We start from the raw sequence: 26,710 nt of genomic DNA on the forward strand, positions 1-26,710 counted from the left end.
TTTTTTTTTGGGTGCTTTTTACTATCTACTCAAAACGATCTTTTAGTCATTTTGATGGGATGGTCTGTACGCGTGTAAAATTACATCTTTAGACTACCAAACAAAACCGTAAGACAGAACTTCACTCTATTGCAAAGTTTATTCTTTCCCCCTGAGACTGCCAGGCGCCACACGTCCCTGACCCCGTCCTGACAAAAACACTGCGGCCCACGTTTCACCGTGTGTCAGCACAAACTGTAATCTGGCTGCACATTGACAAAACCCCCCTGAATAAACTCTGTAAAGAAGCGTGAAATCCTTAGCCCGGACATATCCACGGTGAGAGTAAATGTACTGCCATCTTGTGGCAATTTTATTTCACAATTTTTATCTTTTTTATACAAACGTTGAACAAGCTATAGGAAAGGTCAGTAGGCTACAGAAAATATGTTATTTACATTTAATGCACAGAATCATTCTCAGATATTCAGATTACACCCGCATTAGTTCTGCCTGTTTTGAGCTCATTAAGGGATGCAGTGTTTTAGGGCTACGTCACCATTATGCAAATGAACTGGCCGAGCCTTTCTAACTACATTAGTACCTCAGACACGTGAAAATGGCTACAAGCAGATGAACAGTGGTACAACCTTACATCTTTGACCCAGAAGCAGAGCCAGAAGCACAATAATTCAGCACAAGAATATTTTTTTCCGCAAATGGAAACTTTTTTATTTATTTATTTTAATATTCACGAGGTTTTAGGAGGAGCGCTTCTCTCAATATAAAAAAAATACAAATAAAAAACTCAGACAATACCGGTAATGTGCGGGTGTCTGACATGTTTTCAAAAACACTGACTGTCACTGAAGCCAATCACTTCCAGTTTATTAGTAAATGTGAAGATGTGTGTTGTTGTTTTTTTATTTCTTTTTTGCCCCCCTGTTTCTAAAAGCAGGAAATTTCCATGTGGTAGTACAGAAACAAAAAGAAAAGTGATTTATTTATTTATTTTTTTAATAAATAAATATTACATTATTGACTGAGTTTGAGATCTGCTATTATGGTCAGTGATTTCTTTGGCCTTAAAAATACTTAAATTTGTATATAAGCCTATAGGCTAATATGCAAATTTAAGCCTATAGGCAGAATTATAATAACTGAATTATAATAGACAAAATTTCTGCAGATTACAAAACACTAATCAGAAAGACAAAGACAGGCTCCCTAAACATATATTCATTTAGCAAATGTCTCTCTCTCTCTCTCTCTCTCTATATATATATATATATATATATATATATATATATATATATATATATGTATATATATATATATATATTTTTTTTTTTTTTCTTTTTTAAACTAAAAAAATAAAATAAACTAGTAGCATACACTGTTCTATACAGTGTATGCTACTGGGTGTGTAGTGGTGAGATCCTGGCTTTAATGAGCTACTTCAAGACACAAACTGTAATAATAATGGCTTTTTACTTGTGATGCGATTTCTCTGCTCTGAAGGAAAACAGCTGTGACGAGGCTGTTTGTGTCTCGGAGCACCAGCCACACCCTCCTCCTCCTCTTCCTCCTCCTCTTTTTCCTCGGTGTGCAGCAGCAGCAGCAGCAGCAGGAGGAGGAGGACCAGAGGAAGCATGATGCGATACATCCTTACTCTTTTGGCGCTGCCAGCAGTCTGCAATGGCATCCTGCCTGAGATTGTAGAGTCAGGAATCAATCACATCGTGGAGGGTCCGTCGGAGCTGGACCGCATACTTGTGCAGGAGGATCCGCTGCAAAAGCCTGAGGATGCGTTTCCCCAGGTAGGTAGCTGGTTGCATCTCTCAGTCAGCATCTTACTGTCTGCATGACACGGCCTTATTTTTTGTGCTGCTTTAAGTGTGCTGTCACTTAGTTGGTAAAACGGTTGGAAATGAAAATATAAGAATTAGAAAACAAACTTGAGTCATCTATAGCTTGTGAAATTGCTATAACGTTTTGTTTTTTCAAAAGACTTTCTGTATCTTTCTCCGTCTAGACAAACAGCAGTGTCAGCCCTCATCACAGTGACCTTCCTCAGAGTCATCCCAACGAGACTGATAAGGTGGGTAAGGAGGAATCTGTGCACTCCTCAGCAGAACAGGCAGATCAGCTTCGAAACGGTAAACAAAACTCAGACACTGTTTACCTTCTAAATAAAACTTGTCAACTTTGCCCAGGGGACAAACAACATCCCTGCCACAGCTTTCCCAGTCAGTGACCTGGATAACAGTATCGACCATGTGAGCCTTTCTCATTCATTCTGCAGATTCAAAAGCTGTTGTTGGATTTCCCAGCAGTATAAATGTTGCATGACGTTTGGCACACTCTGACTCATCATTTTTGTCTGCAGTGCCATAAACCAATTGAGTACAAAACATTTCTTCTTTATTTGTTTATTTTTTAGCCATACAAGCATGTCAGTCCTTTGGATTAAAACATGAACTGTTTTATGGAGTCATTGTTATAGTGAGGGGAAAAAAATCCTGCTGTGATCTGAAAGTTTTGTTGTGATTCTGAACTAATTTGATCAACTTCCCAGCAGAATAAAACACGTAAATTTTATATTCAGATTTTATACTCAAACTTGGCCGATACATTTTATGAGGTGTGGACATGCTTGCAAGAATATTTTTGCTATTTTTATTTTTTTTTATTTTATTTTATTTTTTTTCTTGGAGCTGAGTCATGGTTTGGAAAACGTAATCAGTGCAAGAGTAAGGTTTGCAGATTAACATCTCAAATCTTCAGCCTCTTGAATACAATGACAAATATCCTGGAGCTGCAAAAGGTCAAACATTCATCTCTTGTTCATTTTTTCTCTGCAGGGATGTGTGACTAACGACGATTGTGGAAAAGGAAAGTATTGCCTCTCTGACACTCATAGGTCCAAGTGTAAGCCATGTAAAGACACTGATGTGGTAAGTGGTGGAATGTTGCCTTTGTTTTTGGTCCGACTTCTATAACATTTTTTGCCATCATCCTTCATCTTGCCCTTATCATATTAAGACTGGAAATATTTAGTAATGATCTAATTCTAACTCAGTGGGGTTATCGTTTTCATCACAATCTTTCAGGATGCTGGGAGTTTCTCACACACTGCAATGCAGCTAAGTCCACAAGTGTAATTGGAGTGTGTCGTTTTGTGAGCAGTCTGTCTTGTTAGCTTCACATGAAAGGACAGGCCGAGTCAAGGTTGAACAAGAGCTCATCACTTTTATCTGCTTGGCAGAAACGTTTCAATTACTTTCATCTGAGCATTTTGGTCCCAACTTGGAGATCTGGTCTCGTCATTTTAGGTGCAGCAGAATAAAAGGCAAATGGGAAGAAAGCAGGCTGGCAGTCGGCCAACCACAGGTGCAGCGTGAAAGGATTATAAACACACGGGGGACATGATCTGTATCCTCTTCAGGTTGCTGCACTGTGCAGCTTCGTGTAGCTATAACCAGGATATTGATGAGCCTGTTCTATATGAGCCGTTATAAGAGCGTGGGACTAAAAAAACTCCCTTCACTTTCAAACTGTACTGCAGATTTCATTCATTATTAATTAAACAAAGCCAGCAGTCGTCACGGTTCAAGAGTCATTGAAAATAATGCTGCCGTGAGGGTTCAGCTCTGGTAAAACTTTATGCACATGTCCTTGTATCGCTTTTCTGTGACTATTTTAGGACAGCGGAGTTCATTATTTATCATTTAATCTTTAATATATGCGTCAAAAATCTCAAGAAAAGCAAATGTTCTCTCTCTCAGTCTTGCACTAAAGATGACGAGTGCTGCGGCGACCAGATGTGCGTGTGGGGTCAGTGCAGCAAAAATGCTACCAAAGGAGAAGCTGGCAGCACTTGTCAAGTCCAGAACGATTGTCAGCCAGATCTCTGCTGTGCAATTCATAAAGGTACAACACATCGTGCAAAATAAGTTACTGTGCATGATCTCAGTTGACAAAAAAAACCAAAAAAACATTTCCTGTTTTGCAGCCTTGCTTTTCCCCGTTTGTTCGGTCAAACCGATTGAACGTGAACGCTGTTTTGATATCTCCAACAACCTGATGGAGCTGCTGTCCTGGGACATGCAGGATAACAAACCCAGGAAACACTGTCCGTGTGCGGGAGAGCTTCAGTGCCAGCACCTCGGGTGAGTGCAGCGCCTTTTTCTCTGTGATGGTACACGTATTACACCGACATTCATTCCGAGTTTCTCCTTCCTTACTGTTTGACAGGCGTGGATCCATGTGCCTGAAAGCAGAGGACTCGAGCGAAGAGGACCTGACAGACTCTCTGTACTCAGAAATTGACTACATTCTCTAGACAAAGCTTGACTGACTGTACACTCTCTCTCTCTCTTAAAGCAGCATGAAACGTCTTCCCACTGTCTTTTTGCCAGCTTAATCCAAAGTTGTAAAGCTCCAAAAGCTAATATAATGGACGCTAATAAGAGTTTCAATCACTGATTGTATTTATGTTTTTGTTTCTTTGAGTATTAAATGACATAAAGCTTTTATGCTGAATGTTGCTTAGGCTTCTGTCAGGATTCAACATTTAGTCACAGCTGGGTTCTCTGAAATGATGATACAATGAGGTTGTGTTGTTTCCCTCACTCCTTAGCTAAATGGCCCTAATGCTTTACATATACTACATTTTTTATTATTGGAAGGTGTTCATCTTATTTGGTTCTTTTTATTAATCATATGATTTTTGTTCTTTTTTTTTTTTTTTGCAAGAATTATAGGAACAGTTTGATGATCATTAAAGATTTTTCAGGCTTTGCTGACGCCTGAAAGATGGATATGGATAATTTCTAAACAGATTCAATCTTTTTTTAACCGACACTCATTTTAAACTGCTTGAATATGTTTCAAGAGATGCTTGTATCATTTATTTTCATACATTTGTTGAATGAAAATAACATGGATAATTCTGAGTTTGTGTTAAAAGATAGTCTTGCTAGGTATCCAGACAAAATCTACATGGTTCTTAAAGAAACATGCACCGATGGCTTTGTAGCTGCTTTTATGTTTGACCATATAAAGTTTTAGTTGTTAATAAAGCTTCTTTTCTAAATCCTGGTCCATCATATCTAAAGTTACGCATTTAAAAGCAATTCTTTTATTTTCTCCCACAGATCAACTGGACGACATTATGACTCCGCTTCTTTATGGGGTTCATGCATTGTTGCTTTGAAATAAAAAAAAATAATCTCATATACACTTTAGAAGCATCGTTATCAGCATCTATTGTTTGTGAATGCAGCAGTTTGTGATCCAATTAGAGTTTTGCTCTGCTCTTAGTCAAACTTGTTGCTCTGGCTGTAGAATAAAAAAAAAAATATATATATATATATAAATAAATCCAAAGCCCCTTTTGTGAGTAAGCTATTTTTGATGATCACCGTCAAGAAGTCTTTTTCTTTTTAATCAAAAAAAGCATTTTTAATTTATTTCTAAAATCATCTTTAACTATTTTCACACATGATCTCAAATTCCAAAGAAATAAACAACAGAGAAAAAAAAGGGAAATCCTCCGACGTTGGCGTTTCTACAGTGAAGAGCTGGTGACAACCTCAGGGAAACCAGGGCTGCTGAGTTTAAGTTCACAGAGCCTTAACCCGGGGAAGAGGAGGAGGAGTCCAGCAGGCTGTGTGCGCCCTCTGGTGTCAAGTCTATCAAGCAGCAGCAGCAGCCAGTCGAAGCGCCAAAAAAACCTCAAACAAACCTCATGTCCCCCCCTCCCCACTCCATGACAAAAACCCAGAGAGAACCCCCACCAGACAGGACAACCACCCCCACTCACACGACAGGATGATCCATGCTGTGGACGTCCAGCCCACAAAGTGCAAAAACAAAGCAAAAAAAGAAAAAAAGACAACAAATAGATTCTCTACAAATATAATGAACACACAGCAGATGTGAGACTCGCTAAAGACCCAACAGCAGCGATTAGGTCTGAAGCAAATTAATAACTTACAAACAGAAGAAAATTCTTAACAAAAAACTACTTGGTTTTTGCTTCATTGTATTTTATGACAGAAAGGACCAACATCCTATGAAATCACTACATGAAGTGAAAATGCTGCGTTAGATGCAAAGCAGCCCATAACAACACATAATGAGGGTGTTACAGGAGCACGACGTTTTGCTTCTAGACTCATCAAATTCTGTGAACCAATTTTTTTTTTTTTCTTCAAAGTTACAGAGAAAGCAAGGTTCCACCAGAGGAGATGTGGAGGAGGTGGGAAAAGGTCAGGAGGTCTCGGCTGTCAAAAGCATTCAGAAGACGGTGAGTAACTGAGGACGAGCAGTGGTCAAACGGCATGAGAACATTACGAGACGCGTATGAGCAAGAATCACCGTCGTCCGGAACAGAGAGATGAACACAGAATGACAGAGTTTGATTTCAGAAGACTCGCAAAGACGGGATGGATGACTTCCCAGCTGGCTTCACCGCCCTAGCCTCTCCACATCCGTTTCATGTGATTTGTCGATACAGTGCTCGATTCTTCTCTCTAAAATTAGCTTTTGAACTTCCCTTTAGACTTTACAGTACATTACACTATAGTACACATCAAGGGCTCTGGACAGCAGTGGGGCTCCGAGCTCGGGCTGTGAGGAAAACGCTCCTCACAACGCCGCTTTCGTTTCAAGTCACTGTCGTGTCAAAGTCCAGACGCCTGGCGGTTACGCCCGCAGCGGCCGGGCGGTCTAAACGGCCCAGAGTGGTTTGTGCGGGCCTCAGTCCTGCCCCGGGTCCCTCACGGGGCCGCCGTCCAGGTAGATCTTGAGGGCCTTCTCTTTGCGCGGCGAGTAGCTGACGCGGTGTCCCGTCTTCAGCAGGCGGCTGCTTTCCTTCTTCATCAGCTCGTTGCGCTCGTCCTCCGACAGCTCCAGAGGTTCGTCTCTGCTGTCCCTGCACCGACAGAGACGGCGCACGTGATTTAAGTCCACCGTGAAAAGCCATAATCTTAATTTTGTAAATACGTTTAATGAAACGATACATAAAAAGCCAGTTTCAAACGTGTATTACATTTAGTTTGAGTCTTCAAGCAAGTAACCCTATCAACCCAAATCGCTTAATAGGTGGCAGAACTCTACATCAGAATATCTAGCCAAGTATTAATCTCTTAATTATACTTACTACAAAACATTCCATATTTAGACATAAACAAAAGACTATAATGTTTACTAGTCTGTCCCGATTCAATGTGTTAACCTGAGGAAACAATCTAATTTTGAGACCCAAATATCTCATTCTGGATGTCAGCCTTTAAGAGTTTACGCTTAACCAGTGACGAACTTTAAATTTTGAGTTAAAACGCACCTCTTTAGCGTCTTATTATTTATTTACACATCACTCTCAAACGTTTGTAGTTTGTGGTCAGCTGTTCACTGTCTTTTTTGATAGGAATTGAATTAAAAGGTATAAATCGGTCGACATCAGAGACTGCGTAAACATGCTTCCATGTTATTGAAAAACGTACCTGTAGAAGACCACGGCTCCATCGTCACAGATGTACAGAGGCCACACATTGAGAGTCGAAACTTTTGGGTTCCAGTCCAAATCCTGATGGATTTCCAACACGGATATATCACATGGAAACGTTCCCCTGCCCTGCACAGCGGAGACATGCGGCTCGTGAATAAAACAAAAAAAACAAAAACAAAAAAAAAAAAAAAAAAAACACACGACATGAAGAATCAAGGTCTGAAATATCGAAATGCTCATACCTTTGCAAATTCCAAGTTCTCCATGGGAATACCACTCATTTCACTGAGCTGCAAAAGTGAAGAAGAAGAAGAAGAAGATGTTTACGATATCATCAATTAAGACAAAACTGTATCAAGTCACTACAATTGACAGAAAGCGATTCAGCAGAAAGAATCGAGCATTTTTATCTATCACTTAACATGTACAGGGAGAAAAATTAAAAATAAAAACAATTATATGAACATTGTACAAAAATTATAACATGAAAGTGAGGATGAGGCTACTACCATCAGCCAGCAGATGGCGACAACTGCACAAAGAAATCATGTCCAATGAAAATATTGATTTTTCTTTTTCAATTGACTTAATTGACTTAGCAGCCTTAAATTATTGTCAGAAACTGACTGCTGACATCTTGTACAAGAAAAAAAAAAAAAAAAAAGATAAACGATTAAAAGCCTTTTGGTCATAGCAGGGATGATCGAGTCTTTTGAGCAAAGTGTAAAAGTAACCGGGTGACAGAAATACCTTTTCCTTTAGTTCTTCCACGCTGCTGCTCTCCAGAATCGCTTCCTGGAAAGGTCCCAGCTTCATCGTAGCTGGGTTCCACTTCCGGGTCAGAATGGCCAGCTGCGACATGGACTTCATCTTCTCCGAGTCTGAGAATGAGCAAACGACGACTCAAACGCACATAACTCTGTACCAGCAGTGGGCCGGCTATCGGAGTCAAGTTATACTAAGGCTTTAAAAAGTTGATGCTTTGCAATATTGACAAAATAGACACATTGGTAGCAGAAATTTAAAGTGGGAAACATGGCGTGGAAACAACAGGAGGACCACATAGTACTCTTGTTAAAGTGAGGCGATTTTAAAATTGCAGCTGGAAAGCTTTGAGCAGCACTACTGCAATTAATCAGTAGAGCATTATAGGAGAAGTAGAAACAAAAAATTGCTCAGATTAAAATCATATACATTTTCATTTTTACCATACTGTGATATCTGTCACACCAACAGACTAATGCTAGCCCACGTCAATCTGAAGCTGACTAGGTATTTATTTCTAAACATGGATTTTACATTTTTATTACATAAAATGGTGAACACCGATCTGTTAGGGGTTTTAGTTTGATGTCTTTTCGTTATTTTACATTAAGAGTGCAGTGACTTTCTATTCATGGAAAGTCATCAAGATCTCATAAAACACAGTGGCTGCCTTTCCTTTAACACAAGTTATAAAATGCATTTCAACTTGTTTTAGAAAATCTGCCGAGCATTTTTTTTTTTTTTACCATCCAAGACTTCCAGGAAAACCTCCCAGTTTGAGGAAATGCTGATGTCTTCCTCGTAAACGTGGTAATCCAGAAACACCGTTCCTGGATTCTTCCACGTCTTTTTCCTGAGACGAACCCTGCCACACACAAATAAATGTATGAACTGTTTCGTACAATCTTTTTTTTTTTTTTTAAGAAAAACTTTAAATATGCCAAACTCATCGCCAGACTGATGTTACCTGTCGATGCCGAGGTCGAGCTTGCACTGCTCTTTTAACTGAGGAAGCAGCTCCTCTTTGGACTGTCTTACAGTCATGCCCTTAGCAAACACCGTTTCCACTAAAAACTTACAAGGCTGCAGAAAAAAAATATATTACTGAGCACCTGAATAAAAGACAAAGTGAACTGACACGAGACACTGCTGTCGCACAAGGGCAGCAGTTAAAATGGAGGCTGACAACTTTAAAGGCTTAGCGTAACGAATAGTTGAAAAGGAGGTGAGGAAATGCTGATCAAGCTGTTAATAAACCACATCAGGAGCTACGCCAACCAATCATGATGACATTTAATCATATCTTACCTCTGGTTCATTCACGAGCAGCTGGAACACTTTGACTCTGTATTCACCCTTTTTCAATGCTCTTCCCAGTCGAATGGTTATCTGAGCAGTCAAAGAGAAACTTCAATTAGAACCCAAAAGGCCTTTTTACACAAACTGCTCCCTCAGTCAGAAATACCCCGGGGCGGCTGGTCCTGACCTTGTTGTCGTCGGAAAACGACGAGAGCGTTTCGTTGAGCCGTACGCTCTCAAACTCCTGGTTGTTGGCGTAAACTCGAAACACCTTGAACTGGGACGACGGGACTCCGACGTAGGGCTCCAGGTTCTGCTTGAAGGCAGCCAACGTTATTCTCTTGTCCACGTGAAGCACTAAACCTGAGAGGAAACGTGGGAGAACATTTCAGACTAAAAATAATCTCTTCCATTGTTAACTTGAAGAACAAAAAAAAAAAAAAAAGAAAAATCACTAAGAGTTAGGGTCGGGCGAAAAAACGATTTTAGCAATTCATCAAATTTTTGGTTTTTGAAGATTGGAAAAATTAAGATCTATTTTTAAATCACAGTCAGAAGAGATGTTAGCACATTTTAATGCTTGTATTTATTTTACTTTTCGAGAATAGTCATAATATTACAACAATAAAGTCATATGACAAAGTTGAAATAATATGAGAATGAAGGGTTAATATTGGCTGAGTAAAATTGCAGTATTAGGAGAATGCAGTAATAATTTTAAGATAATTTCAACACGAAAAACAAAAATTAAAATGAGGAACGTTGAGAATCTTGGGAAGTTATAGTTTGGTATTGGACTGTAGAAAGAACCACACGAACTGAGCTGGTCACGCCACACCTTGGTAACTATTAAAGCTGCTTTCTCATTAAAACGAATCTTTTCCTAAAACTTTAAGACACTTTTTTATTAAAAATTGCATCTGTAGTCGACTAATATTATGACTGTATTCTCAAAATGTTAAAATTTTAATAATCAGCCCTATAACTCACAGAAGTGAGTTATAGGGTTATAGGGCTGAAATAAGAAATATTTTTCTTTCTGAAAATATTTTGTCATTTGTAATTTCTTTTTTAGACAAAAAAAAAAGATTAAAATTGTGAAATCTTCTTTCTAACAAAAGAAAGAAAAATATATTTTTAAGCCACATTGTCAAGCCTTACTAAGAGAACGTTCCTCTATTAAAGTCAATTTTAATTTTATTAAAATGCAAATAGAGAGTTAAAAAACGAAGGGTAAAAGCCGTTACATTTGTGTGTATCCCACGAAGCATCATCCTGAGAGTAAGGCTCTGCTCTGAAGTACAGGTACTGAGCTTCTGCCTTGCTCTTCCCGTTGTCGTCATACTCGCTGTCGGTCCCAGAGTCTTCCTCAGCAGTGTCCCAGGTCTCCTTCTTGCCCTCGTGGGCTTTGGAGCGTCGGCTGCTGGTGATGCTGTGTGAATCCAGGCCGTTGGCCAGCTGGATGGGGCCGCTGTCCGCGTTGCACAGTGTGTCGCTGCTGTGGCTGGAGCTCAGGATGTCGCTGTCCACTGAGCTCGTGCTACGGTCGTTGTTCACCTCAGAGTCTGAACGCTCCTCGCAAACAAACTGGTTCTCCGTGTCGGAGGAGCCGGATATCCGGTTCTCCAGCTCCCTGCTGTCTGCCGCCACGCACAGCGATGAGTTCGAGTCCGCCTCCTGCGTCGGCGACTCGATGTGCTCGAAGTCGCTGGTGTCGGAGCTTTTCTGGCTGTCGCTGGCGCTGGAGCCCTGCTGCTGCTGCTGCTGCTGAAGAGACAGGTTCTTCAACTTCTCCGTGCTCTCCTCCAGTATCGCTTCCACAGATTTCCTGTTGCCCTTCGATCCTTCGAAGGGACCGTCAGAGTCTTCTCCTGCTTTTTGACAAAGAGTTCTGCTGGCCAGGGTGCCAGGAGATTGCTCAGGCAGCAAGACAAACAGGCGGATCGTGTTCCCGTGGCGATCCAACAGTTTCCACAAGAGCGAGTCGGTGAAAGGAACCTGATGATCAGTCAACTCTGAGCTCTCCACAAAAACCTGGTGAAAGAGAATTTGACTAAGTGTTCCGAGTTTCAAACATTTACAATGCGAACATTAGAGGAGAAAAGAAGACCTTGTTACTCCTGAAGAAACCCTCGGCTTTTAGCGTCTTGTTTGGGACGTAGAGCAGCCTGAGGTCGTTGTAGCACCGCTCCAAGACCACGCGCATCGTTTCTGCAGACAGACCTGTAGCCTAACAACACACACACACACACACACAAGGTATTCACCTCTCATTCCACTGTCTCCCAGCCAATATACACTTAATATAGAGTTGGATCTCAATAATTAAGTTAGCAAAAATTTCTTTCAGTCAATGAAAAAGTAAAACTCAGATCATGGACTTGTTCTCTAGTTGGTTGACACTGATATCTTAAAAATTCAGGGTTTTTTTTTTTTTTTTTCATTGATCTGATGCCATTTTCATAATTTTTGAGTTCTCTTTAGCTGCAAGCCATATTCATCAAAATGTACAGAAATAAACACAAAGTACTTAATTTGATGTGTAATGAATGTTTTTGAATTTCCCATTTTCAACTGAAATATTGAGAACAACCAAATTTTAAGTGGTCATATAATTAATCGAGATGCACACGTACACAAGAAAAAAAACAAAATAATTTAAAAAATGGAAAAGATGAAGAAACCTGTGCTATAAGCTGTTTGAATTCAGTGATGGACTGGTTCAGGTACGCTCGCACGCTGATCGGAAGGGCGATGGTCTCGGTCTTCAGATCAACAACGTGGACCTTCACCATCACCTCTGTCGTCAAATAAGTAAAACAAAAAGACAAAATTCGAATAAAGAGACTGAGCCTTTAACCGTCCCTGCAGCCCCGCATTCACTTCCAAACATTTAAACGTCAGCAGATGGACTAACCTCCAGGTTTATACGGCTGGAAGACCTGATCAGGCCGGCGAGTCTCGAGGAGCAAATCGAACATGTACGAGGACTTGACGCCTCCAAGCAGGAGCCCCATGGGGGTGTCTTCCTCGCCTTCGTACGACCGCTCCAGATACTCATGGAACTCATCATACTTTACCAGGCGACAGCAGTCCAGAGGGACAACTCCTTCCAGCTCCATCAGCTGAAGAAGCACAGAAAAATAAAAGACAATATTAAAATTTCTGCTTAGTGATGGTCAAATGTAGAAGAGCAACAACTCAACCCGCCTTGTAGGCCATTTCTGTTGCTTCTCTGAGAGTTTTATCTTTATGAACCTCCAACTTGCTCTCCATCATCATTTTGACAGGATGCACACAGAAGAGCTTGATCTGAAAATCGGGATAAAAAGATCGTCAGCTTTTTGTGTAGCTAATGATGCGTTACTATAATTAATCCTTAGAAGTCGAACGTACTTATCGGAATCACAAAAATACCTTGCAAGTGTTTCGTTCGATTTCTCTCTGGCGCTTCTCTTGCTCTTCGGATTCCTTCTCCTTCTGAACCAAACTCTTTATGTGCTCTGGGAAATCTTCCACAGATAAAAACCCTGCAGACAAACACAACGCTACACATTAAACCTACTACCGACGTACAACCTCAGGACAAAATGTAAATGGCAAAGAACGAGGGCAGAGAAAATGACAACACACAGAATTTAATCATGTCGTATAATAAAATAGCCCATTTCTTTAAAGTTACAGCATTTTAAATTCAAGCAAATGAGCATGAGGCTTAGTTTTAGACAGAGTGAAAGCGAAACTCTTCCTGGAAGAAACCTCCCCCCATAGTGCTGCTCGGGTTAAGCAATTGACATTTAAAATACCCTTTTTCTGGGAAATATCAAAGAAATTCAGAAAAGCTTCTCCAGGTCTACAAAAACAATTGACCATAACATTATGAGCACTGACAGGCAAAGAGCAAATACACCAGCAACCATCGTCCTGATACACCATTAGATTTGAACGGCAAAAGCAGGAAGTTTGTTCCAAGCAACAAGAGAATCGTCTTCTTATTTTTGTGTTGAAAATGGAAAACTAAAAGAAGAAACACTGATAATTATCTTCACAAATCTTCCTAAATGATCTTAGTTTGCGATTATCAACATAGACGAAACGGGAAGCAAAACAAACAAACAAATGCAGAGGATGACCCTACAATGACACAAAAAACCGCATCATTATTGCTGCTGATTAATAAATTCTCCTCCTTCAGCAGATAAAACCACGAGTCCCTCAAACTGAACAAATGCTTCAAGTTTGAGAAACAAGACAAACTCCAAATTATCCGAACTACAATCCAACTGACCATTTGCACTGAATGCTACTGATGGAGGCCGGACTGATGAACTACAGGTGACTGGTGGTTCAAAACAACGTCACACCACAACCTCTTAAAACTCAAACGTCAAAAGGAGGAAGAGCTACAAAGTAAATGATACTATGATTGAATTAATCTGGTATAAAAATGTATAAATCCTGACCAAAATATGTGACGGGTCAAAATTTTGTTGGGATTTTCTCAAGCTGGCTGTGTTGTTCTCTTACTTGAATTCCTTGAGGGGTCTTTCAATCTGTAAATCAGCATGTAAGCGTTTGTGGAACTGTCGAGGGAGAGAGGGGAGAAGAAGATATCGTTTATACTAAATTCGGAAAACAAAATCTTGGAAATAGATGTAGTTAAAACATTACTCGTGTTAATTTTTTTTTTTTTTATCAAAGCTAAAATATAAGTCTTTAAATATGTGGTGTGGTATGTAGACAGAGGATAACTGACCTTGCAAAGGCACTGGAATAATAGCCTCTGCTCCCTGAGGACCCCCCATATGTCTTCCTGATATCATCCTGGGTGATCTATTGAAAAACAATGTACCAAAATTTAAAAAATATATATATACACATCATTATTTAATATATTTTTAAATATTTAATTTCCCTTTGGGATCAATAAAGTACTTTTTGAATTTAATTTAATTAAAAAAAAATATTCATAAATATGAAACAGTCATTTTTCTCAAGAGAGAGCAGAGATCTGCTAAGTCAGTAATGCATTAGTTTGCTACAGGGTAAAACAAAGGCACCTAGACGATGAGCCTGACCTTGCTAACATGCTGATCATTGAAACTGTACCACTGGCCATCACTGAAGGACTTGATGTAGGCGTAGTAGTGTCCACCCGCAGCGCTGCCCGAATGGACCATGACGGAGAACAACTCAAAGGTCAGCAAGCTCTGGGGAAGAACAGAGAAGTATTCTAATAAAAGCAACAATTCATTTGTAGAGTTCCACGTTACTACTACAGAAGCGTTACGCTCATGTCTGCTAGAGGACAGCAGCTCAAATGTTTAAATCGTTAATACACTGGGACAGCAAGTAGAGACTGGAGACGACATAAAAGAAGACGTCAACAAAAGCCCGATGCTCTCAACATGCTTGCTGGGAATGAAAAGACTCGAAATAAAAAAGTCTAAAGCTCTATTCGCTGATTTGCTTATTCTTTTAACTTGTATGCAACATAAAGCCCTTCATCAAACTCTGAAATCTATGGGCTCTTTTGTGTTTTTGAGGGAACTAATAAATCAGCATATTTCAACCATTTATAATATTTTACTCAGGAAACTCAAACATAAAGCACAAATGACATTTTAATCCCTTTGGATGTGCAAATGAAGAGTTTATTCTTGCATTTTCACTATATTGTGTGTGTGGCATGCAAAGCCGAAACAAAACAAGTTTAACTTCTGTGGTTAAGTTTATGTTTGTGGGTCAAAATGAGATTCTCACGCTATGAAAACCTCATGTAAAAAAAAAATGTTCGTATAACATTATCTTATTGTTTTTGTTGGTATTTTAAATGGTTTGTCACTTTGAAGCTCACCACCTTTAGCTTTAACGTTGCATTATCTAATTTAAAGTGATGCATGCCACCCAGTTTCCCACAATGACTGCCCATATTTTTTGCGATGAGAAACATTTTCTAAGAGCTCTTTTTGCTCTTTTTTGGATCCTTTGTCCAGCCTGCTGAGCAGGAGAATGCAGCAATAAGTAGGGGAGGGGAACGCTGCTCTACATTTCAAACAGTAATACTAAAAGTTCTTTAAATTTTAGGAATGTTACGACAGAAAATGTTTACCTCTTCCTAACACCTCAATATATCTTGACAGAAGTAACACTCTTAGTTTGTGGATGAAAACGGGCAACTTTAATAATATAATGCAGGATAAACAGCTGTACTAAAATAGACGCAAAGATGCAAGATTCCAGATGGCAGCATTTTCTCTAAATTAATCTTTTTAAATTAATCGTTTTATACTGAAATACTAAATAATGACTTTGGCTACAATCCCATCCTCCCAGACCTCCCAAGCCAAGCAGATAAAGGAGATATCTATTGAAAGACAAGAGAGATAGTTACCTTTGGCTTCAATGCCCTTTCTGTGCTACTGGTGCTGTCCAAGCAGATGCCCTCATCCACACAGTCATCAGTGGAAAAATCATTGCTCATTTGGTCACTGTGGCAACTGCCTTCATTCTCTGCTCCGCTATCAGTGCAGCTCTCTGTCTGAGGCGATTTCTAAAAAGAGACCAATTCAAAAAAAAAATGGGGGTTTAAAAAAAAAAAAAAAAAAAAGGCGAGTTTTTTTGTTTTTTTTTTCACCAGTATTTATGTGCTGGTGTTCTGGCTTAGAGAGACAAAACCAAAAGCACACAACAATGTGTTTAGCTAGATAAGACAGCAGCACTGTAAAAAGAGTTCAAGGCTCAAAAGGAAACACCAAAGCAGAGTGCTAGCCACGGTCCAAAGGTTGGCACGCACAAATCATTGTGGGATGGTTTAATAGACGTCTATGACAGGATATAAATCACAATCACTCTCATGTGGCCACAATCAGCTCTACCAGCCAAGGTTCAGAAAGAACATGGCGAAGCTGGAAGAGGTGCAAACTATACTTGCTATTGCACTTGTCTGAGGTTTCCACCTCCTGTAGCTCCAAATATTTTACCACATCACCATTAACCAGCGAGTAAATCTGACTTCAGAAGGTCCAATTTAGACTCCAGAGTTTCTATAGGCTAAACACCAGCAGCCCTCTCACAAAGGGAAAGACATTAAAATGAAAGGATTCCTTTCCAATTTCTTCCCGCCACAAGCGATATGAATATTTACTTTTTCAGTGCGACTCGCGGTGGAGATAATCTATTTCGTGAAAAATAAAAGTAGAAAAATTGGGTCATGCCAAGAGATGCACAAAATATCTTCGAATTACTGTTACATCACGTTCCTCATTACATGCGTCGAGGAAGTAATCACATTTTGGTTCATCACCATAATGTTCACGATGCTGAGGGGCCATTAATCTAATCTGAATCGTCGAGAGCGACGGCTGCTCTCACCTCGTCTTCCACATCGATGAACGGGCTCATGTCGAGCTCCTCTGGGAAAGTCATGCGGTCGTTAAGCTTGATGCGATGCATAGTGGTGTAGTCAAAATCAAACCTTTTCAGCTGCAGCGTCAGCAGGTAGGGGAAGTGCAGAAACCTCAGACCCTGGGTTAAAAAAAAAAAAAAAAGCATCAGACGAGCTCAGCTGCAGAACACTGTATTCCTTCCCATCACCGCTTCACCTTTTCACTTTGCTCACCTTTCGGGCATCACATTTCTTTTTGCAGCGCTCACAGAAGTACTGGTTGGGGCCGTCCAAGGTTTCTGGCTGGATGAATGCCTGCAAAGCTTCTTCCTGCAACAGCATAAGAATTGCATCGTTTTAAATTGAGATTAAAGTTGAAAAATTAGAAGGTTATGAAAGGTTAAGTAGCAGAAGTATCTGGAGTGTTGACAAGAAAAACCCACCACACTTCCGTAGGCCTGACTGGCTCCAAAGGGTCTGATCACAAGAGGGATGTCCAGGTAAGTGTCGATTCTCCAGCTCTCATATCCACACTCTAAACAACGCACATAATCCTTCAGCTTTCCCTGGTACAGCTGGTTGATCAGATCAGCCTGAGGATATGCAGAGGCATTATTTCTCCCAAACAATATTAATCTCCGAGCTACATTATAATGCAAAGAAAAGGACAACACTGACGTGTGAAGAAGTAGCCTGATGGATTTGAAGAACACATTGACCAAATTAACTCGGAACATAAAACACTTGGTTTGTACACACTTGGTGTGATAACCTTTCGTAAAAAGGTTACATGAAATCTTGGAATTTACACAAAAGTTTAACAAATGTCACACAAATAATGCATATTATCCAGCTGCTTTCAATTTAAAAACAGAAAACTAATAGTTACCCCTACTGCTGCTTAGATGTCATAAACTAAGTATTACAGTTGAAGCTATTATTTAACACACTTATTTGCTACTTTGATTTTGATAAACTCAATAAAAAAAATAAATAATAAATAAATGTAGTAATGGCTTTCAAGGTCTTTTTCTGTTCCACAATTTATACAGTAACAAAAGTAAAACAAGTTCATATCGGCCAATTATTTATTTATTTTATCTGCTCAGATAATCGGCGTGCAGAAAACTGCTGAACAAGCACGCCGCTTGCAGCTCGCCGACTATAAGTTTAAAAGAGCGTTACCCAACCGAGGGTAAAGTTTCCACATCCCAACTTTTTGCAACTGGAAATATTTTTGAAACACCTGAATTTCTCTCTCTCATGAGTGAGGGAAGAAATGTTGAAGCTCTCTTTCAGACAGCTGACCAGCAGTTCCTCAATACAACCAGAACTACAGTCAGTCCAGCACTTTATTACCATGGGGTGATGCAACACAAACTCGCCTGTTTGGAAATACTCCCAGTAGCAAAAAAAAAAAAAAACAGAAGCAGTCATTGTGGAGAAAACTAAATAATCCCTATTTATGTCTTTTATTAAGGGCAGCCAGACGCAGCCTGGCTACTTGAGCAGATAGCCCAACTAACTGATGAGCTGATGTCAGCTTGTTATGCTTGTGTTATTTATAAAGAGCAGAGAGACACATAAGCTCCTCAAACGTATTTCTAAATAATTGTGTTTTAGTCCTAGTATTAAAATCAAAACAAATGTTGGAAACAACAAATCTAACCATCCTTATTTGATAAAAATGTAATGCACAATTAATAACTGATATTTTTCTGGTGTTACAGTTCTTCATTTTAACTTTTTTGGTTGACATTGTGTAACTGTGGTGTCTTGATTCCCAACAAGATTATCTGCTGATGTAATCATAAATTAGCTGTAAAGAAGTATTACACCATTCCCCCCCCCCCAACACCAAGAAACAAACAAGGCTGTAAATCATAAAATCTCTGTATAGATTGGCATTATAAACTACTTCTCAGTTCTGCAATCTGTCTATTCTCTTTTTCTGTTATAAAAGAGTTACTTCATGGCATGTCTGTTTATTCCCACATCAGCCTATGTGCTGCTGCAATACTCGGCATGTCCAGACTATAAACAAAAGCCCAAACCCAGGGATTGTTTGCCAGTTGCGATTTTTCCATAGTTTATTTTGAATCTAAGGTCTGGAGCTGTTGGCTTCGTGTTTTGCTAACAACAATTGAGTAAACACTCTCCTACCTGTTCTGTCTGCTTCCACTTCTGCTCCAGGGCATCGAACATGACCCTGCACAGTTCCTGGACGTCATGCTGCTGCCAGGCTGAAAAACAAATCCATTAAAAAAAAAAAAAAAAAAAAAAAGGATATTTAAGTCTGGAGCGCGAGAAGCACATGTTCTTTCACTTGCAAACCAACACGTGATTAAAGTCACACGGGGGCACAAAAACTCACCCTCACTGCTATCCCACCCGAAGCTCCGAGTTACATCAGTCGTCTCAATCGCCCGCTTCTTACTGGTCTGCAGCAGAACAAAGAGCCTTTGCAGCTGGTAGGGGATGCTGGTGACGGGATCCTCCTCGGATTCCTCAAACTCCCAACTAAAGTTGAACAGATGTGAAAGGTTTTAAGCTCTGTGTCTCGCTAGCTACATAAAAAAAAAAACAGATCAAACCATAGTTCCTTACTTGTAGAGTGCATTTCTAAACTCAGGAGTCATAAACAGTGTTTGGAGGAGACTGTTCAGATAGCAGGTCATTGCTTGGTTAACCAACCCAACATAACCTGAGGGTGGACAAAGAGATAAAAGACGATACGTGCGACAAGTCATGAACGAAACATTTTAGACCTTTGCCAGATGCCAACACTTACCGGTCTCAGATTTGCTGAGGATGGATGAGTAGGAGTACGACGGACTGCTGTAGTCACCGCTGCCGCCCGCGCTGCCGTCTCTTTGCAGGGGGCCGATAAACCGCTCCTGGGAACTGTCATCCAGCCCGCTGCTATCTGCTGTTCCTGACTCATCCTAATAGCACAAATGCCATGGAAATTTAAGAAAATAAAACTCGAACTGGGAAGCAAGTTCACAGCCTTTCCAATTTAAATAAATAAATCACACTAAAAAGACGCAACACTATGAATATCTTTTATTTTAACCGCTTACCGATGCAATCTGTGGTTGCTCTCCATCTTTATCTGTAAGCTGGAGAAAATTCTTCTTACCGCCGGGCTCAAAGCTAGAATCAGAGAGGGACATCTCACTGTTGTGCTCCAGCGGTGCCTTGAGGGAAGGAAGTGAAACAAAAAACCCAAGTTAATAAATCCAACACTAAACGGTCTTTTACAAGCTTAATAAATAGCACACTTACAGTGGTCAGACTTCCTTTAAATTCATTTCCTACAAACTTCCTGTCTTGATGTGAGCAAAGGAAGCAGTTTGGAGCAAACATGTGAGGAGCACTAACGAGCAGTCTTCGAGAAGACGAGCTGAGGATGAGCGAGCAAGTGCAGCAGCAGAGGCAGTGGCTTAATCCACTGACCTACTCAGTGAGATAACAACAGGCACAGCGCTTGGGCTTTGGCCTGGGTCAGCAACAGGATTAGCTTGGGCTCATTTAAGAAAAGGTAATATAATGTACAGAAAACAACTGAACACTCTCTTCACCGACGCAGAACCTTGACTGTGTTTTGTTTTATAATTTAAGTATTTAAGTAAGTTATTTCCACAGCTTACTTGGGACTTTTTAAAAGATGAATTTTTGTAGCAGAGACCAGTACAAAGGCAAACTGAATTTTGTAACTTTAATGGCACGAAAGAAAATGAAAACATCCATTTGCAGTTTTGATGAGGTTATAATTTAGTGCCACTGACCAGATGGTCCAGATTATGTGTCATGAATAAAGTATTGCACATCAGGAGGCACAAACAGGCGAGAATCTCTATTATTCAGACCAAAATACTTTAAAAATACTGAGCATACTCAAATCTCCTAAGGTTAAAAATAAACCATGAATGACCCTGGTTATTTTTGATACAATCAGGTGAATAAGGCAGGGGGAAAAAAACATGCTTTATTTGCTGCAATTCCTAATTTGTTTTAGGATAAATAACTCAAAAAGCTTTGCAAAACTTTTTCAAAGTAAGTTGACGGTGAGCTACGCAAATGTGGCTCATTGTGCAACAAGCGATGTCAGGCAGGAAGCTGCAATAAAATCCTGTTACAGACAAACATTTAAGCATAGGGCTTACAAATAAAGTTAATAAAATTAATGAAATTCTTAAAATAAAAATTTTAAAATGTATTCAATTTTCCAGTCTCAGTATGAAAATCCCTTTGCTTGTGGTCTGTATTGATGTGCACAACAAAGCAGTGTAATCTGACTTTTTATATTAAATCCTAAAATTTTCCAGGAGTTTCATGATCTGCTTTAAGGCAGATGTGGAGCTCTTATGTAAAGGATGGGTGAGGGGTGGAGCTCCTACGTGTGATGCCATGCTGCAGTGGGTGTGTAGTGTCAGTTTTCCATGATATCACCACCTTAAATTATTAACATAGTGTGTGGATTGTTTCTGGATTCTTCACAATCTTGACCAGCTCACCCATACCAACAGCAAAATAACACTGTGTTTAGAGGAGGTTCCACTGATGCTGCCTGGCAATGTTAAAAGATCAACAACAGGCAGGTTTAAGAGACAAGTTGGAAAAACAGCCACACATTGAGACGATTAAGATTTATTATGGGTCATATCAATAGATCAGCTTTTCCACAGCTAAAGATGACTTACTAATTACAGCGTCTGTGTATTCTTGATGAAAGCTGTTGTTTCATTTCGCCTCGCTAAGCGTTTGCACTTGTGTTGAGAAAAGTTATTCTTGTGCAAGAGCTGATGTTTTGGTGGTGGAAACACAAACAACTGATACTCAGAAAGCTCTAGCACCAGTTTAGCAAAGGAAAGCTTGGTTGAAACTCCTCCCCCACATTTATGTATCACACTGTCACGCACCAGGTGTTATAAAAATCATCTGATGCGTCTCACCATGTTCTGAGCGTTCCCCCAGGCAAGGTCAAAAGAGCCATTCACATATCCGGCCTTATGGGCAACGTCCTCGTAAAGTTTGGAGAGAGTGGTGGAAGCGGGCAGGTTGAGGGTCAGCCTCTCGTTGACCGTCTTCGCGCTGGTCGTGTCCTGAATTATGCACAGCACTCTGGGCTCCTCAGCTGCATTATGTATCTGAAAATCAAACAGAACTGTAGTTTTTATACTCCCTGTAGCCTTTCTGGCATTGTATAGGACAGGTTAATTCATCAAAACGGCATCCAAAATGTTATGAAACATTCCAGCGCAAGAAGAACTTCCTGCCAGGACAGCAAGCGATACTTCTGGGTATAACACAACCGCTGACTCATGCTCGATTCTGCTGTAAAACGCACACTGTAATTTGTTTTTCAAGTGGAACAGGTGTTTCAAGAGGAAACCAGTTGCACTGCTGACAAAACATCTTGCGTTGCTTTAATATTTTGTCGTGGCAAACTCAGGTGATTTAAAGTCTAAAGACAAGAGACAAAATCTCTCAGCCAACATGCAAAGAATTGACAAGACTTTAATTTTCCTTTATGGACAATAGAGCGCTAATCGAATATTTACCTTTTTTTTTTTTTTTTATCTGAGTGGATTTATTTAAACTAAAGGGACCAAACCAAACACAACATAAATTCAAGTCAAATCTTTAACCTGTAGGCCTGTCACAATAAATTTTGTCATAATTTATTGCAATAAATGATAATATTGTCATTTTGAGACCATTTTCACAAAATATAATAAAAATAATAGTAGAATATTAATACAAATACATCCTCCTAAAATTAAAAAAAAACTAATTTCTAAAGAATATTTAATCCTGGAAGTGGAAAACATTTAAATATCTAAAACAAAGTAAGAAAATAACCGAAACAACAATAATTAAAATGTATTATGTAACCAAAATTGTGTTTCAAAATATATCATTCATTCAGCTTAGAGAGAGAAAACAGGCAAAATGTCAGGTAGGACTTTTGGATAAACAAAAAAGTCCAAACTAACTGCTTTATACTGGGTGTAAAATGTTTGCAGCATTTTTCAAAATGCTAGCTTTCCAATGAAATTTAAGGGGAGCAACTCGTTTATGATTCTTGTCCAAGTGGAAATTATCAGGCTCATTTTAATTTATCATGCAAATAATTGACTTATTGCTTATCGCGACAAGCTTACTAACCTGATCCTGAAATATTTGTTTATAAGTTTCCAGCAGGATATATATATAGTAACATTTGTGAACCACTAACAGTAGTAATACTTAGCAACAATAAACTGCAAGGGTGACCTGGCTGTAAATGTGTTTCAAATCCAAATTTTAAGATGCACTATTCTTTTCCTTGCTAATTTGTTTCTAATAATTGATGAATTAGTGCTGACTAAAACCGATTCTTTCCTTCGTTTGAACAACTGTTTAAATTTGACATACTTAATGCACTGCTGCATGCATCTGCTCGACACCATGCTGCATCACAGACCTGTGAAATCCTCTTTATTTCATCAATAACACTCTGTCTGCAACTCCAAAACAAGCCCTAATGACATGTGGACACAGTTGGGATTAAAAGCAATTGAATACATTTACAAGAAGCAGCACAAGATGGAAACACACCTTCCTGATTATGCTCAAAACAAACCAAGGCTAGACGTTGCAGATTTATAGGCTTACATTTACAAATAAATAAAGTGCTTAAATTATGTAAGGGTTGTAATTATGGGTATGTTCTCAAATCACTCCAGTTCTTCCTGTTCACTCTTTGTGGAGTTTGTGATCTTGGGAAAATGTGACTGACCGGTCCTATAAAGAAGCTGCTTCTGACAACACGCGGGTGTATTATCAGATTAAAAGTTATTTTTACCATGGATATAATCACAAGGTGCAGACATGAAACCGCAGCTAGCACAAAATACTGGCAGTGTTACAGACCTAAGAACTGAAATTATTCACTGCGATACCTCCATGAATGAACCCATATTGTGATGTTAAAAACATTGCAAAAATCCACAGGACTAAATATAATGAGCTTTATAACAATACCAGGTAAAATAATGTCAAATTTATAATTAAGTAACAGGTTCTTTCAACTATGTTAAGGAGAATCTGGGTGCTATCACCTAATTGTTCCTTCTTTTTTTTTTTTCAAATACTTAGTCATCTATGCATATTTAGGTTCATTTTAATTGTGTTAAACAGTAAAAGAGGCTAGCTCTAGTTGAACAAACAAAAAATGATCAGCAAAATTTTTATTATCAATTTGCCAAACAGCTCAGTATTATGGAAGGCCTGGAAGAAACCTGCCAAGTTTAACTAAGGAAGCATCTGCGGTGAATATTGTGTTTAAGCTGTTATTTGGCTCTTATAGTACGAGTAGCCACTCACTCGTTAAACCACCATGTCTAAAACACTTCTCTGTGTAAAAGAAGTATTCACTGAGAAGAATAGACATTACTTATTTACATTAAAACAGAACTTTTCTTAAATTTGCTAAAACTACCAATTCTGAGGTAAGAATCATGAGGTCTATAATAGAGATCCAAAAAAAAGACAGTTCTGAACAATGACTTTAAGAAAAACAAAGTCCTCTAATGAGGACTGGAAGCCACTTACGTGTTAGAAAAAAGTGAAACTCATTGTTTTTCTATAGGAAAAAGGAAGTGAACCTCAACCATTACAAAACAGTTGGACTTGACTACATCATAGATTTAAGAAAACTAATAGAAGGTCATTTGACGGAACAAAAGTTTTGTTTGTCAGGAATTGTGAAAGTTGAGCTGCGTTATCGTCTGCAGATATAGGTCAGATTTTGGTTCAGTGACAAAATCCATAAATTTCCATCATCAACTAACTATTTTTTTTAAATCAAGCTGAGATATTTCAGATAAACAACAACTTCCTGAATTTATTAATTAAACATCCTTTTTACACATGAATTTACCAGGATGGAGCACAACACATTGTCTTAATATAACATTACAATTATAGCATGAAATAGTCCAAAGATTTATGGCGTGAATGCTATAAAATGTTAATTCAACAAAATAGGAAAATCGAGACCTTATTTTAAACAATGAATCAGATTTTTTTTTACCCTTCATGTGTTTTCTGGTATTTGTTTACACTCTATAAACAGCAAGTATAATGTTTATTCAGATATATCTGATATGGGATTTATGATCCTGGCTTTATTATTTTAATTTGAACGTATTATTTAAATCTACAAACTACAAGACTTATATTTTTAAAAAGAACTTATGTGGATCTACTACTGTAACTAAAACCATTTTTTTATTCATATAATAACTTAAGCAAGTCAAAAATAACTTATGATACTAAAATAAGTTAAGAAATAAGTAGTTGATGGCTTTGCAGGGCAGGTTGAATGTACAGGAAAAGAAGTTAGTGGAAGAGGCAATAAATATATGAATTTATGCCATTCTTCAATGTGATTTAAAATCTAGCCTAGGATAAGGGGTATTTATACCCTTTTGAAGACTAAAACCTATAAGTTTTTTAAAGGCTGTGCAGAAACCCCGATTGCTAGCTACCAAAGCAAACAACATATTTTCCGGAACGCAGCATCAGCCATACTGAGTTAATTGGGAATATCAAAAAAGAAAAGGCACTTTATTTAGTACGCTCTCATCAAAACGGCGATATATTCGCCCCCATTTTTTTTAATATATATTTTGTGTAGGATTCTGAATTACATTTCTTAAACATTAAAGTTTAAAGTCTAAATAAGAAAACTTCTACTGGATACAAAATATGTCAACTGAGACTAAATGAAAGTGAGAACTTAAATAAAAGAGCACTACGAGCGTGTATGACGGCATTTCTTTAAGTACCACTTTCAAGTGATTTCGACTTGCATTTTTAATTAAAAACATAAAAGACGGTTGCTGCAATAAGTAAGATATAAAAGCTAACGACTTTAGCCACCTGCTAATGTTATGCAAGTTAGCTGACTAATGTTGACAAATTTGAAACTCCGTCTGAGCGGATAGCGTAATGTCAGCTACAGTATGTAATACGGTTAAACGTCTCTGACATTTATAAATCAAAATATTCAAGGTAGATAACACAATATCAGTTTTGCAAACGTTTTCGAATTCAATCGGTTTCAGCTGAAGCGAGATTAGCCGCTGTTAGCAGCAGCTAGCAGTGTCATGATATAGGCCGTTCAAGTCACGTCAAGCTAACTGTTAGCTGAGAGTTAGCCACAACCCGACACCCCAAGATCACAAACTCTTAAAGTGGTGTCAAAGTTGCCACATTATTCATGAGCATGGTCTGCAAAAGTAACAGATTTGCTCCAGAGGCTGACTCCACGAGCAGGTCAGAGTGCTGTAGTAACCCTCACCTCTTTGGGTACGAACTGGTTCTCCTCGCTAGGCACCATTTCCATTTGTACGACAGTTTAGACAATCATCTATCCGGACAGGGATGTCATCGAAAAAACTTTGCGGCGGAAAACACAAACATGGTTTGTGTTCGGTTTGCAGTAAGTTTGAATGCTTAGGCACCAAAATAAAACTTGGCCAAAAGTTGTAGGCTTATTAAAGTGATCGCAACACTCTCGGTTACATTACTCAAGCACAAAGTGTCCTGCTATAAATGGAGAAAAATGGCCGGTGTTTTTACTCCGCGAGACTTCACTGGAGGAGCTTTGGCGTCACATTCCATCCAGACAGGCGTGCGTGATGTATGCTGACAAGATGACGTTGGTGAATGCCTACAAGTGTGTGCGTTTTTTTTTTTTTTGTTTTTTT

The 26,710-nt window shown here is 39.0% G+C and overlaps 2 protein-coding genes across 5 annotated transcripts; one reads left to right on the forward strand and one right to left on the reverse strand.

The window, feature by feature from the left end:
* Positions 1-1,431: 1,431 nt before the first annotated feature.
* Positions 1,432-4,517, forward strand: dkk3a (dickkopf WNT signaling pathway inhibitor 3a). Of its 2 annotated transcripts, none has more exons than XM_015033260.1 (7): positions 1,432-1,799; positions 2,015-2,080; positions 2,196-2,258; positions 2,844-2,936; positions 3,768-3,912; positions 3,995-4,151; positions 4,237-4,517. In XM_015033260.1, the coding sequence occupies exons 1-7, from the start codon at positions 1,632-1,634 to the stop codon at positions 4,322-4,324; spliced, it is 780 nt and encodes a 259-aa protein (XP_014888746.1). In that variant the 5' UTR covers positions 1,432-1,631; the 3' UTR covers positions 4,325-4,517. The 2 variants fall into 2 exon arrangements, with proteins under 2 accessions (XP_014888746.1, XP_014888745.1); XM_015033259.1 differs by having other exon boundaries at positions 1,434-1,799; positions 2,015-2,119.
* An 890-nt stretch (positions 4,518-5,407) lies between these two features.
* Positions 5,408-26,616, reverse strand: usp47 (ubiquitin specific peptidase 47). Of its 3 annotated transcripts, XM_015033256.1 has the most exons (30): positions 26,302-26,616; positions 23,419-23,475; positions 21,905-22,099; positions 20,030-20,146; positions 19,738-19,891; positions 19,554-19,650; positions 19,321-19,466; positions 19,110-19,189; positions 17,390-17,539; positions 17,181-17,276; positions 16,934-17,086; positions 15,954-16,112; positions 14,638-14,769; positions 14,316-14,392; positions 14,087-14,142; positions 12,977-13,089; positions 12,770-12,871; positions 12,477-12,684; positions 12,244-12,359; positions 11,670-11,789; positions 10,807-11,593; positions 9,747-9,922; positions 9,569-9,649; positions 9,228-9,343; positions 9,007-9,125; positions 8,246-8,376; positions 7,738-7,785; positions 7,491-7,621; positions 5,758-6,919; positions 5,408-5,717 (listed from the first exon to the last, which is right to left on the reverse strand). In XM_015033256.1, the coding sequence occupies exons 1-29, from the start codon at positions 26,344-26,346 to the stop codon at positions 6,745-6,747; spliced, it is 4,137 nt and encodes a 1,378-aa protein (XP_014888742.1). In that variant the 5' UTR covers positions 26,347-26,616; the 3' UTR covers positions 5,408-5,717; positions 5,758-6,744. The 3 variants fall into 3 exon arrangements, with proteins under 3 accessions (XP_014888742.1, XP_014888743.1, XP_014888744.1); XM_015033257.1 differs by lacking the exon at positions 23,419-23,475 and having other exon boundaries at positions 26,302-26,615; XM_015033258.1 differs by lacking the exons at positions 21,905-22,099; positions 23,419-23,475; positions 26,302-26,616 and adding an exon at positions 20,235-20,350.
* Between the last annotated feature and the right edge of the window lie 94 nt (positions 26,617-26,710).

The sequence above is a fragment of the Poecilia latipinna genome, unplaced genomic scaffold (genome assembly GCF_001443285.1).
Source record: "Poecilia latipinna isolate Pla-1442-1.1 unplaced genomic scaffold, P_latipinna-1.0 Scaffold262, whole genome shotgun sequence".
Classification (NCBI taxonomy): Eukaryota; Metazoa; Chordata; class Actinopteri; order Cyprinodontiformes; family Poeciliidae; genus Poecilia; species Poecilia latipinna.

Coding starts and splice junctions, on each gene's coding strand:
- usp47 (XM_015033256.1), bottom strand. CDS start 26,346: ATGGAAATGGTGCCTAGCGAGGAGAACCAGTTCGTACCCAAAGAG. Junction 19,651..19,737: donor CCTCAGCAAATCTGAGACCG/GTAAGTGTTGGC, acceptor GTCCACCCTCAG/GTTATGTTGGGTTGGTTAAC. Junction 9,126..9,227: donor CTCGACCTCGGCATCGACAG/GTAACATCAGTC, acceptor TGTGTGTGGCAG/GGTTCGTCTCAGGAAAAAGA.
- dkk3a (XM_015033259.1), top strand. CDS start 1,632: ATGATGCGATACATCCTTACTCTTTTGGCGCTGCCAGCAGTCTGCAAT. Junction 2,120..2,195: donor TGCACTCCTCAGCAGAACAG/GCAGATCAGCTT, acceptor AACTTTGCCCAG/GGGACAAACAACATCCCTGC. Junction 2,937..3,767: donor CATGTAAAGACACTGATGTG/GTAAGTGGTGGA, acceptor TCTCTCTCTCAG/TCTTGCACTAAAGATGACGA.